Genomic DNA, 12,957 nt, shown 5'->3' with positions numbered 1-12,957 from the left:
CTCAGAACTTGTTCTCTCTCATGGTCTGATAGCACCTCCATGCAGAGGAACTCAAGGCTACTACGAGTCAGAAAAACACTATTTGCTGATCTTGATGAAAATTATACTGGCTACAATAATGAGTCAAGGAAAAAAGATAAATATTTGTCAATAGGAAAAACATATTTTTTAAATTAATTAATACGTGTACAGGGTACAAAAAAGTTACAAAATGATGTGCAGTGAATAAGTGAATCTCCCTTTATTCCTATCACTTAGCCACCCAGTTCCTCTCCCCTGAAACAATCACCTTTTCTTGTGTTAGAAGGGCAATCTGGTACAGGCTGTCAGAGTACGTGGAATAAGAAGGGTATCGATGTGCAGAAGTGGGCTGCAGCAGCAATGGGAGATCAGTCACATAAAGGGAGATTAATCAAGTAAGTAAATGCAATAAGATAATGGGGGCTACGCTTCCCACAGATGCAAAAGAGACTTACAAATATAGAAAAGGAGAAAATGAGAATGAAGCTTATGCTGTTGGACTAGAATAGGAGGTATCAGTATGAACTCACAGTTTCCAATGAACAAAGATATACAAATATAAAGAAATAATAGATAACGAGCTATAGAAAAAGAACTGTTTTGTTAGCCGTGGTCAAGTCGATTCCAACTCATGGTGACCTGTGTGTGCAGAGTAAAACTGCTCCCTAGGGTTTTCAAGGCTGTGACCTTTTGGAAGCAGATCACTAGGCCTGTCTTCCAAGATGCTTCTGGCTAGATTTAAACCGCTAACCTTTTGGCTAGTAGTTGAGTGCTTACCTGATTGTGTCATCCAAGAACTCCATGGAGAAATACAGATATAAAGGTATAGATATGTATGTGTGTGTGTGTGTGTGTGTGTATTTCCTGGCTTGTCTACTGAGAGGGCCTGGAACAGTGAAAAGCAAATAGCAGTGAGCAATGCAGTACCCAGACTAGGGGTTCTAAATACCATTCTCTAAGAGGAACTAGCATTCCCTTGGAAAAATGGCTGATTCCAGGGCTGGAACAGAGAAGGTGTGTGCTGAGCCTGGAACATCTTATTATGCCAGGAAGTAAGGAAGTGCTTCAAGAATAATGGGGACACGTCAAAAGATCACAGGAGCTAGCTAAAGGGGTTCCCACTGGCTAAATAAGAATCAGTTTGAAAATTTAAATGACAATAATAAATTATAACCCAATGAATAAAACAGGGATCCATGAGTCCACAGTGATCAAAATAAATAAATTAAAAGTTTGATGTAGACCCCGGAGGTCATGGTCCCTAGGCCTTCTGTTAGCCCAAGACAGGAACCACTCCCAAAGCCAACTGTTCAGACAGGGGTTGGACTGGACTATGGAATAGACAATGATACTGATGAAGAATGAGCTTCTTGGATCAAGGAGACACATGAGACTATGTTGGCATCTCCTGTCTGAAAGAGATGTGAGGATAGAGGGGGTCAGAAGCTACCCGAATGGACATGAAAAGAGAGTGTAGAGAGGAGTATGCTGTCTCATTAGGCGGAGAGCAATTAGGAGTATATAAGAAGGTGTTTATAAATTTTTATATGAGTGTCCGACTTGGTTTGTAAACTTTCACTTAAAGCACAAAAATTAAAAAAAAAAAAAAAAAGAAGCAGCACAATTCTACTTTGCTAAAAATAAAAAAAAATTTGACGTAGAACAGGATAATTTTCATGGTATCAAGATACTCTATTCTGAAATATTTATTAATTACAAAGGAAAAATGAGTAGCTTTATGAGAAGCCTGGGAGGCATCTCCTTATTAAGTGATCACAATGCAAATCATCAGTGATTGGAAAAAATCTAAAATGTGTGTCACTTGTTGGGATTCAATGACAAGAACAGAGTGTCACTTCTGTGACGTTCCTGCCAAAGACGTAAAATCTGAGAATCAGCAAGAAAAAATAGCAGACAAGCAAAACGGAACTCTCTACACGATAACTGGCCTGTGTTCTTCCTAAGTGTCAAGGAAAGACTGAGTAACATCAGATTGAGGGAGACTAAGGGGTGTATTAAGTGCAATACATGGCTCTGGATCCTTTGTTTATGAAGGACATTACTGAAACAACTGGCAAAAAATGAATGGAATCTGAGGATTGGATGGAAGTAATGTATCAATGTTAATTTCCTGATTTTGATGTTTGTATTATAGTTATATAAGACAATGCCCTTGTTTACAGGGAATGTAGACTAAAATATTTGTGATGGGACATTACAATAATAAGCCAGGGGAAAAAAAGTACTGTAACTACACTTGCAATTTTTCTGTAAGTTTGAGATGAAGGGAGGAAAGGAGGGAGGGAGATGGGAGGGAGAGAGGAAGGAAGGAAGGAGTTTTGGATTGAATTGTGTCCCCCATATATATGCTATAAATCCTAACCCCCTATATCTGTCATTATAATCTCATTTGAGAATGACTTTTTCTTTGTTAATAAGGCAGTATTAGTGTAGGGTGTGTCTTGAGTCAATCTCTTTTGAGATTTAAAGAGCAGATTTGGCATAGACAAGTAAGCAGAGATGGGAGAAGAGAGATGCCACGCTACAAGATGATCTTCCAGGAGTAAAAGCCCAAAAGTGACAAGGCCATCTCCAGAGTGAACAGAAAGAAAGCTTTCGTCCTAGAGCTGGCACCCTGAATTTGCACTTCTAGCCTCCTGTGAGAAAATTAATTTCTTTTTGTTAAACCCACCCACTTGTGGTATTTCTGTTATAGCACCACTAGCAGTGGTTAAGAGTTCAGTTCAAATCCACCAGTCGCTCCTTGGAAATCCTATGAGGCAGCTCTACTCTGTCCTATAGGTTGCTATGCGTCGGAATCGAATAGATGGCAGTGGATTTGGTTTTTTTAGTAGATAACCAAGGCAGGAGGAGAAGGAAGGAAGGCAAGCAGGGAGTGAAGGAAGGAAGGAAAGAAAGGAAGAAAGAAGAAATTCATTGCATTAGACTGCAAGCTCTCCCTTCTAGACCTCCTAGGTCTTTAAAGGTAGGATATCTGTCTCTGAAGGGAGAATTTCTGTTATTTTTCTACCCTCAGTTCCTGGCATGTATTGGGCAGTTTGTGGAATGACATAAAGAAATCACTGTGGCAGCAATGTAATGAATAACTGGAAGATGGTAAGAGTAGAAGAGAGACTGGTTAGAAAGCTACTGAAATAGTCCAGGTAAAAAATGGACTGGTGTAGTGGCAATAGTGATGTCAGAGAAATAAAGATTACATAAATATTTAAAATAGAGAATTCAAAAGACTTGAGGTTCTAGAAGGGGAAGGAGGAGGGAGAAGATGGCATAAAGGATGACTTCTAGATTTCTGGCAAAAACAACTGGACGATAACATTTACTGATAATGGGAACGTAATAGGATGAAAAAATTCAGCTGGGGGGAGATGGTCCAGAGATGATGAGTTATTTTAAATATGCTGAATTTGGGGCAGTTGTGAAATATTTAGTAAGAAAAGATGCTCTGTAGATAATATAGTGTGAGTTTGAAATTTAAAAGACAGGTGAAATTATCTTAGAAGACACTGTAGGACTGAGAAGAAAAGATGGCCTGATATAAAACTTTTAAGGCTAGGGAAAGGAGGAAAAGCCAGAAAAAGTGAAGGAGAAACCAGTGAAGTGTGGTGTTCAAAAAAAGAAAAAAGGGGAGAGAGTATTTCAAGATGTAACTGCAGTTAAAAGCTGCTACAAAGTGACCAAATACCCAGGGATTTAATGATATTTACTCAATGCTGGGTCAGTGATAGAAGCCAAATGATCAGTTGAGCAGTGATGGAAAGGAAGAAAAGTGAGAGGGTGAATGAAGATGTCAACTCCTGAAAGGTTAACTGTTAAGGAAAAGAATAAACAGTGGTAGTTGGAATGGAATATGGGGTTTAGGAAGGTCTATCTGTTTTAAGATGGGAGAAATTTTACATAATTAATTGCAGGTGAACACAAAGCTACTGAGATAAACTGATGACATCAAGAAGTTGATAATCGAAAATGTAGTTTTCTGAAATCTACAGTTGGAGCTTGTCACACAGATCCAAGCATTTCAAAAATTCTTACTTAAGACAAGTTAATGTATTTTAAAACTAACAGTTATTGAACAGAATTGTAGAATGTTATTTGGTTAAAAAAAAACCCATTGGTGTTAAGCCAATTCTGACTCCTATCGACCCTACAGAACAGAGTAAAACTGCCCCATAGGGTTTTCAAGGCCATCAATCTTTGTGGAAACAGACTGTTACATCCTTCTTCTGTGGAATGGCTGGTGGGTTCGAACCACCGATCTTTCAGTTAGCAGCTGAGTGCTTTAACCACTGTGCCACTAGGGCTTCTTTATGATAAAAAGGGTCCTAAAATCGCCTTTTACAGATGAAGAATCTGAGGCCTGAAAAGGCTGTGACTGACTTACCTGGTCAAGGTCACACAGTCACTATGTGATAGAACTATGACCCATGTTCAGGTCTTCTGACTTTAAACTGCATAATTTTTCCACCATTCCAGAGTGACCTTAACATACTGTTACGAGAAGCAGTTTTTAAACTACACTTGGTGGAAGCATCCAGGGTCTTGAAGGCAGGAAAGGTAGGAAAGGGGAAGGAGATAGGTGTTGGAGAGAGTCAGGATGCAGTCATCCCATTTCACGAAAACTCCCTTTCTGTTTAATAAACTGGGGTCCTGAATGAGATTTTGTTTAAAAAAGAAAAAAAAAATCACTCACTAGAAAAAAAAGATCGCAAACTATGATCCAACACATGTAAAAATATATGCTTTAAAACATGCTTACCGGGTAATAGCACTGAAGAGTCCACGGATGCGTGCTTTATGTCGAGCTACAAAAGCTTCAGTAAAAATTACTCCTCTGTTGTCAAGATCAATGTGTCCATTAATAATTCTACCTAGTCGCTGACTTAGTGCCTAAGAGTAAAATATAAAATTTTATTAATCTGAAAGGATACAATTACACATATGCATTTGTAAAAAAAAAAAAAAAAAAAAAAAACCTGTTGCTGACGTGTCGATTCTGACTCAGCATTCTGCATGCTGTTACGTCATGTAATTGAGAAACTTCAACAAGTATAAATTCAAGGATATGTAAGCTAAAAGATTCAGGATCTAGGAAACTTCATTATCTCATGGCAGAGATCAAGAAATGAATGAGTCAAATGGCTAATATGTTAAAAAGCTTAGCTACTTGGTAATAAGGGCTATTTCCAATGCAAAATAAAGTCAACTGTTTTCGAGGTACTCGCAGTTCCCAACATATGCACAGCCAAGACATACAAAAGTGTTTTAGAGAAGACCCTTTCTGGAGTTCCTAGCACGGATGAAGAGAAATTTTCTTTCAAGATTCCTCAAAACCTGGGGAAATGTAAGACCTGGAAAGGTATCTTGCATGATGCAAGTATCAATGAGTTATTTGTGTCTAGAAGATCTACACTGGCTTCCCATTCCATGGCCAAGAGAGAGGTTTCTTGACAATCAGCTTTGAAACTCAAGAAAATATTTCTCTACAACTACACTATGACTAGAGGTAGGTACATCTGAAATAAGTCTGGATATATTTCACATGCCAAGGTGAGTTAAATCTATTTGGGTCAGCTCAGTTGATAATATGATACAGAAAAATGCCTTTCAAAGAACTTCTTAATGAGCTTTCAGAATATAACCTTCATATAAAATGGTGACTAATATTCACAAAAACTAGACCAGAAAAATATTAAGAAACTATATATTTGCAAAATGTACTCAGAAGCACAGTTTCATAAAAAATCATATGGATCTGATCTGGTAAAATACACTTTTACTTTGTAAAAGTGCTTTGAAGATTTTTTTTACACTTCTTGTGATTAACATATATTTGCTTGTGTAAAACAATTTAAATTCCTGAAATGCCATATAAAACATAATATTTATACCTTAAATGGTATTTTAAATGCAATTAGGGGAGTTCACTCTTAAAAAATGGGTGAGTAAATCCATTTGTACTATAAACTAATCTCATACAACCATAGTTTGATAAATTTTGTAACCTGGACTTTCTTAAAGTAAAATATTTCTATAAAGAGATCTGGCTTTTCACTTACTAGTTTCAGGAAGAACAAAACAATCATCATCTTTGTGCCAGATATTTCCCCAAAGAAAAAAAAAAAACTTTTTTTTTTTTATCATACATATAGAGCATCACTGAAGCCTATGTAAAAGCAGAATTATTTCCATTCTCCAGATATGTAATCCAAGCACCAAGTAGATTAATTAAGGTTAGTGGCATAAGGTAAGTAGCACGTCCTGGGTTCAAATCAAGGTTTATTTAACTGCAATGTCCATGCCCTTTCTGCTGTACCAAACAGACTTCTATAATCCTAAAACGTCAATCTACTTTAAGAAAAAACAAAACAAAAAAAGAAAGAGCCTCTATTTTAGGCAGCATTGTTATTACACTGTAAATCAAGAAGTCTGAGTATTGGCCCAAGTACCTAAAGGTAAGAGAATATGTAAGATTCCTTGATTGTTCTTACTATTATACTGATGATTTAAAAGTGGAAAAAAAGTAACATCAGAAGAAAAACTCTTAATCACAATTTCTCTATCTCAGCATTATTAACATTTTGGGTCAGATAATTCCTTATTGTATGTGTGTGTGGGCGGGGGTATCCTGTGCATTGTATGATGTTTAGCAACATCCCTGGTCTCCACCTACTAGATGCCAGTAGCATCCCCTTCCCCCATTAGTTTTAACAACCAAAAATGTCTCCAAACATTGCCAAATGTTTCCTGAGGGGCAAAATTGCCCCCAGTTGAGAACTATTCTAAATTACAACCTTCATCGATTAGTTCTCAAAATACAACTGGACAATCAGAACTGTAAATATCCTGGATAAAGTTGCTATACAGCTGATATCAGAAGCACTAAATAAACTCATGCACGTATGGCATACTTACTATTGTATCAAGAGCTTAGAATCCATTCATTGTTTTAGGGTCTCTCTAGGTTCAGGAAGATTGTAATCATTTTAACACAGTAAAATCGGAGCCATCAGGTCCAAAAAGTATCTCAAAATACTATACTGTTATAACATCAATATTAAAACACTTGCAAGAAATTAATTAACTAAAAAAAAAATTTTTAAGAGAGTCTAATTTCTTTCTTCCCTTAAAATTCTTTATGTATCTAAAAAGACAAACTTTGAAGAAAAATACCTGTGTCAGAAAGTTCCCAGGAAGGTCATAGGTTTTACATAGTTCTGATATGGTTACTTGACCACTTTCCTGCAATTTATCATTTACCTCTTCTGCTAACCGATCCAAATAGTTCCTAATATTAAAAAAAGAAAGAGAAATAAAGACAATTAGGAATAATTTTATTTTCTATTTTACATTTATGTTGCCATAATGTATGTCCCAAAAGGAATATATATTTCCACTTTCTGAAATTTATAGGGTATGTGTAGGTAAACACCATTCATATTCATAATCTGACAATTATTATTTTTCATCAACGTGACTAAATATAAGGTTAATCAAAATGTTGGAATATTTCTAACAGCGATGATTTTGCAGTCATGTTTCAGCAATATTATTTGGAACAAATCTGCTTTCAGAGATAAGGTCTTATATAAAAGACCACATAAATTACGTTTTTTGTTGCTTTAAGATAAAAGAAAAAACTTAAGTTTGTACCATATCCAAGTACTCCACATCATCAAATACTTACTTTTTAAGTAGAATGATGTTTACAATAAAAATCAGCATTATAAGAGATCTAAAAAGTGTCTAACTGGCCACCATTGGCCTACATTTAAATATAAACACTATTAAAGAAAAGGAAAAAAAGAAAAAAAATAAAGTGTTCCTAAATATTGTACTTACTCATCTATCAGTTGTCCCAACACTAGCTGAACCTGTTTTTCTGATTTAATAATGTCACCAATTCTATTTTCAATATGAGTCAAGTCCACATTAATAACCTGGAAAATATATACAAATTCTATTAGCGATAGGTTCACACTGTTTCTTAAGTTCTAAATCACATTTAGAACCATACTTTATAAATATTTAGTGTACTTAGTCTTAGATATGAAGTTCAAATTGGTTTGAAATATTGTAAAAGCTTCAGTCAAAAAATTACAGGCTTACTATATATTTACTTTTAGTTTTGAACAATTATGCTTCTACTTGCCAGTAAAGTTTATATTAAATAGTATGTTACATTTTCATAAAACAAGATATTATTTCACATAAAATTTGCCAGTCTTTTGGTTACAGTATACTTTGCTGAGGACGTGCACTTCCATTTTTCAAAAATATTTCCTACAGTTTTTTTATATTTCTCCAGTACTTCCACATACTAAAACCATGTAAACATGAAAATCCAGTGATTCCCCCTAAATTATATAAATCTTGTAATTACATAAAATGATGACTGACCATATTTGGAAAAGAATAAAGCATAAGTAAGTCAACAGAGAAAGAAGCACTTACTAAACTGGTTCAATGTATTAAAAAAAAAATTATATAACTATTTCTTCACGAACACTATACAAAATATGCTACCGATATTAATGAACACTTTTTAAGGCACTGGAAGAATTCATAGTACTGAAAAACTGAAAAAAATCAATGTGAAATTTTATAAATTTAAAAATTACCTGTTGTAGGTCAACAATATTTACTCGACCTTTAAAAAGAAAAGGAAAATCATTTATTTATTTAAATTTATGTGGAAGTATACATCAGTCAAAAATTGTAAATTCCAACAGATAAAAATTTTGAATAGGCATAGTCCCTTTTCTACAAAGAACATGCAATAATTAATGTATTATGAAAAGAAATAGTCAATTCACAGGAAGTAAACATTGCTAAAAATAACAAAAAATACAATTCTGTCAAGTGTCATTTAAGTTCATTCAAATTATTCAAACATTCTTTGCTCTAAACGAGTAGAAATGTTAAAGCTAACTGTCATTAAATAAGAATGATAGCCTATAATTTACAAATAATTTATTATTAGTTATGGCTTTAAGGTGTTATTCTTTTTTTTCCTTCAAAAATAACCAGAAGGGAAAATAAAAAAAAAAGGAATTACTTACCACCCCGAACATGTAGCTCATCTTTCATTTCTTTACTAATTTGGGCTGGAGTAATATATTCCTTTCCATCAAGTGTGTGAACTACTTCCAGCTGTTTCTGAGCAATTAATTTATTCACAATCTCAATGCAGTTCCGTTCTGACAATCTAAAAGAAACGAGAAATGTAATATTTTAAAAATTGCAGATACATTTGGTGCACGATAAAACTATCAGAATATATGAAAACAGGCTTTTAAAACAGTTTGGGCAAAGAGTCACTAAGGTATACATTATAAAATATATACCTTTCATTAGTATAACAATACTAGTTGAATAGGGTTTTTTTTTTTTTTAAACACCTCTTGGATGTAAGGAGGTTTACATGCACTTAAATCATCTACTTAATAGGTACACATCATTCTATTACAGATTTCAAACTGGCCCTTTCTTTTCCGGTTTGCTTCCAATCTTCAAATCGGAATGAAAACTGAACACATATAATTCAGACAGGGAAAAAAAAAAAAACAGTCCTACTTTTCAGTTTAACTTTAGCAAAAACAGGAATTTTCCTTTAAATTAAGTGGATAATTTTCTCACTCATACACTTGGTCTGTAGGCTTGCAGGGGATCTGACCTAACAAAACCGCCCAAGCACACTGGCTGTGCAGTAGTTTGCACTCAATGCTACAAAACACAGCATTAACGGACTAATGAATAAAAGCATTGCAGGCAAAAAACAGCCTGTATAAAAAGGATTCTATTACCATTATACGTATATATTCTGTAACATTAAAAAGCAGAGTTATGGTGTTCCAGACACATTCCCCATAAGTTAGTGGATTTGTAGGTAATGTCCGTGGTCTGACAGGTGGGACATGGGTCTGGCCTAAAATATGATGGACAAAAAAGGTAAAAAATTTAAAGAACCCACTCACTCCCAGAGCCAACGTAATATTTGCAAAGTACTGTATGTGGGGGTCAGTCGCCTCTTTCAGGGGCACTGGCAGCGCACGGGCTAAGAGCCTGTCTGCTAACCCAAAGTTCAGCAGTTAGAACCTATCAGCCGCTGATCCTTAACCCTATGAGGCAGTTCTACTCTGTCCTGTAGGGTCGCTATCAGTTGGACTCGACTCTACGGCAATGGGTTTGGTTTTGTTTGTTTGCTCCTCTTTCAATCTCATTCTGTCCTCAAATGTCTAGGTCAGAAGGTGTACATCAGGCAATGATGCCACAGTGACTTGGTGGCGGGTGGGAGAGGAGGGGTCAGAGGAGCAATCAGTATAGTCCGAAGTCATCGTTGGGGGCAGCGAGCTCCAGGACCTGGCTGGGGAGGATTAGGAGCTCCGGGCCGAGGTGGGATGCGTGATTCCCCGCCAAGAACTGGACTCAGAACCGCGATCAGGCTCGGGGAGGTGGGGATTAAGGGTCTGCGGCCCCAGATCCCGGCGTGTCCGCCCACGGCCTATTTGGGATTCCACTACGGAGAGGGAGGGTCGGGCACCTCTGCGTGGCCTCAGCGAACTGCGCCCGCTGGAAGTCAGCCGCCAACCGCCTAATCTCTTCCCAGGCGTCCGCCATCACGGCCCGATTGCCAAGTTGCGGAGGAACTGCAGACACGTCAGCCCAAAGTCCGCGGGAGGCGAGGCCAGGCGAGGCGAGGCAGAACGGGACGCGCGAAGGGACATGAGACTCCGTGCGCAGCTGCCGAACGCTCGCGGCTCTGCGCCCGGTTGGGCGGGCCGGAAGTGCCTCAGCCCCGCCCACCCGGCTCAGCTACCGGCCGCGAGAGCCGGCTCTCCTTGGCTGCTGGAGAGGGCTGGAGGCGTCCCGAGATCAGAAGGCGGGATGCAAAAGGGGTGCAGAGTTGTTGTTAGATGCTGTCCAGTCGGCGTCGACTTACAGTGACCGTATGTCCAGCAGGAGGAAATACCGCCCGTTCTGGGCCATCCTCATAATCATTGCTATGCTTGAGCCCATGCAGCCACTGTGTCAGTCCATCTCGTTGAGGGTCTTCCTCTTTTTCGCTGACCCTCTACTTTACCAAGCTTGATGTCTTTCTCCAGGGACTGATCCCTCCTGATAGCATGTCCAAAGTAAAATGTTATCTCAGGCCTTTGTTTATTTTTAATAGGGAATTGTGTTAAAATAAAGACTGGGCCCACAGGAGTGAAGGTAGTTACTCTGATTTTGTTTTTGGACATTGATGAGTAGTAATTCAGTTATTATAAAAGTCGTAGAATTGCTTTCGTGTATTCTAAAACCAAACCAAATCAGCTGCTGCGAAGTCAGTTCGGATTCATAGCAACCTTATAGGACAGAGTAGAACTGGCCCACAGTGTTTCCAAGGAGCTGCTGGTGGATTCAAACTGCCAAGACCTTTTGGTAACAGCCGAGCTCTTAACCACTGCACCACCAGGGCTCCTCATGTGTTCTAGAGCCTACATATTTCTCTTACAGGGGGAGATTACTTCATCAAATAGTGAAGGAATATTATAAACATAAGGTAATGCATGTACATGGCTAGGTACGAAATGGGGGAATCAAGAGGGACTATTATTCTGCCTCCCTATGTGGAAATCAATAAAGGCACTCTGGAGTGCTTTTCTCTTTTACTTCTTTAGCTCAGTTTTTTTTTTTTTTTTTTTCAATTTCTTTAATCCTATGCCCTATAGATGGAAACCCTCGTGGCTCAGTGGTTAAGGGCTATGGCTACTAACCAAAAGGGCGGCAGTTCGAATCCACCAGGTGCTCCTTGGAAACCCTATGGGGCAGTTCTACTCTGTTTTGTAGGGTTGCTATGAGTCGGAATCCCCTGGACGGCAAGAGGTTTGGATTTTGGCTTTATGCCCTATAGATAGAGTTGGTGAAGAGAAATTATTTCAGTTCCTTTTCCATCTCAATACCTTGATTCGGCTGACTCAAATCAAACACCACAAATGTGCTTATCTATTAAGTTTCTCGGCCTGATTTAAAATGCAGGGAGCCCAGTCATAAAAGTTCTCATTAAGTACTGCCGCCAAACAGCAATGCTGTCCGACAAAGTGATGGCTGACCGAGAGGTGGAATGCCAGAAGTCAGAGTCCTAACTTGGAAGACTGGTAAGTGGTATGGTTCCAAAGAGCACCAAGCTTCAAAAGGAACGGAAACATTATTCTAGATAAATCATATAATAAAGAGCATATGTATTGATTCCCTATCAGATGCTATTGAATACAATGGTGAAAAAGGCAAACATAATCTCTTTATAAAGATCTTATAAATCTAAGGAAGCAGATTTTTAAAAATTAAACAAATACCTCCGATAAAACAAAAGGATAACAATATAACAATAGGGGAAGTATAGGGTACTATGGGACCACTTGACACTCAGACTTCTTGATTACCATATAAGACCCACACAATCAGAGTGGAGCTGACTTTCAGGCAGTATCCTCGGCAGCACAACACATGAGGGATAGCTTCCTATTTCCTAGACACGCCAAGCCCTTTCAGGACTCCAAGTCTTTTCTGCAATGCCTGGCCACTTCCCTTCCCTCTCCCTCCCATGTGATAACATCTGTTTTTCCATGGGAAACCCTGGTGGTGTAATGGTTAAGCGCTACGGCTGCTAAGCAAAAGTTTGGCAGTTAGAATTTGCCAGGCGGTCCTTGGAAACTCTATATGGCAGTTCTACTCTGTCCTGTAGGGCCGCTATGAGTCGGAATCGACTCGACAACAGTGGGTTTTGGGTATTTTTCCATGGGGAACCCTGGGGGTGGAGTGGTTAAGTGCTCAGCTGCTAACCAAAAGGTTGGCAGTTTGAACCTACCAGCCGCCCCATGGGAGAAAGATGTGGCAGTCTGCTTCCATAAAAATTACAGCCTTAGAAATGCTATGGGG

General features: G+C 38.1%; 1 protein-coding gene across 3 annotated transcripts in view; it reads right to left on the bottom strand.

Moving 5' to 3' along the window:
* Positions 1-10,740, bottom strand: part of UFL1 (UFM1 specific ligase 1) — a 35,011-nt gene extending 24,271 nt beyond the window's left edge. For 2 of the 3 annotated variants that reach the window (XM_064289097.1, XM_064289103.1), the window contains exons 1-6: positions 10,580-10,740; positions 9,099-9,244; positions 8,658-8,686; positions 7,879-7,976; positions 7,210-7,324; positions 4,796-4,926 (exon numbers count right to left, since the gene is read on the bottom strand). In XM_064289097.1, coding sequence (XP_064145167.1) covers positions 4,796-4,926; positions 7,210-7,324; positions 7,879-7,976; positions 8,658-8,686; positions 9,099-9,244; positions 10,580-10,656 — 596 coding nt within the window. In that variant the 5' untranslated portion in view covers positions 10,657-10,740. The other variant, XM_064289100.1, reaches the window with a different exon arrangement.
* Between the last annotated feature and the right edge of the window lie 2,217 nt (positions 10,741-12,957).

The sequence above is a fragment of the Loxodonta africana genome, chromosome 1 (genome assembly GCF_030014295.1).
Source record: "Loxodonta africana isolate mLoxAfr1 chromosome 1, mLoxAfr1.hap2, whole genome shotgun sequence".
Lineage (NCBI taxonomy): Eukaryota > Metazoa > Chordata > Mammalia > Proboscidea > Elephantidae > Loxodonta > Loxodonta africana.
The sequence above is the reverse complement of the archived record's forward strand: the minus strand, read 5'-3'. Positions and strand labels throughout refer to the sequence as shown.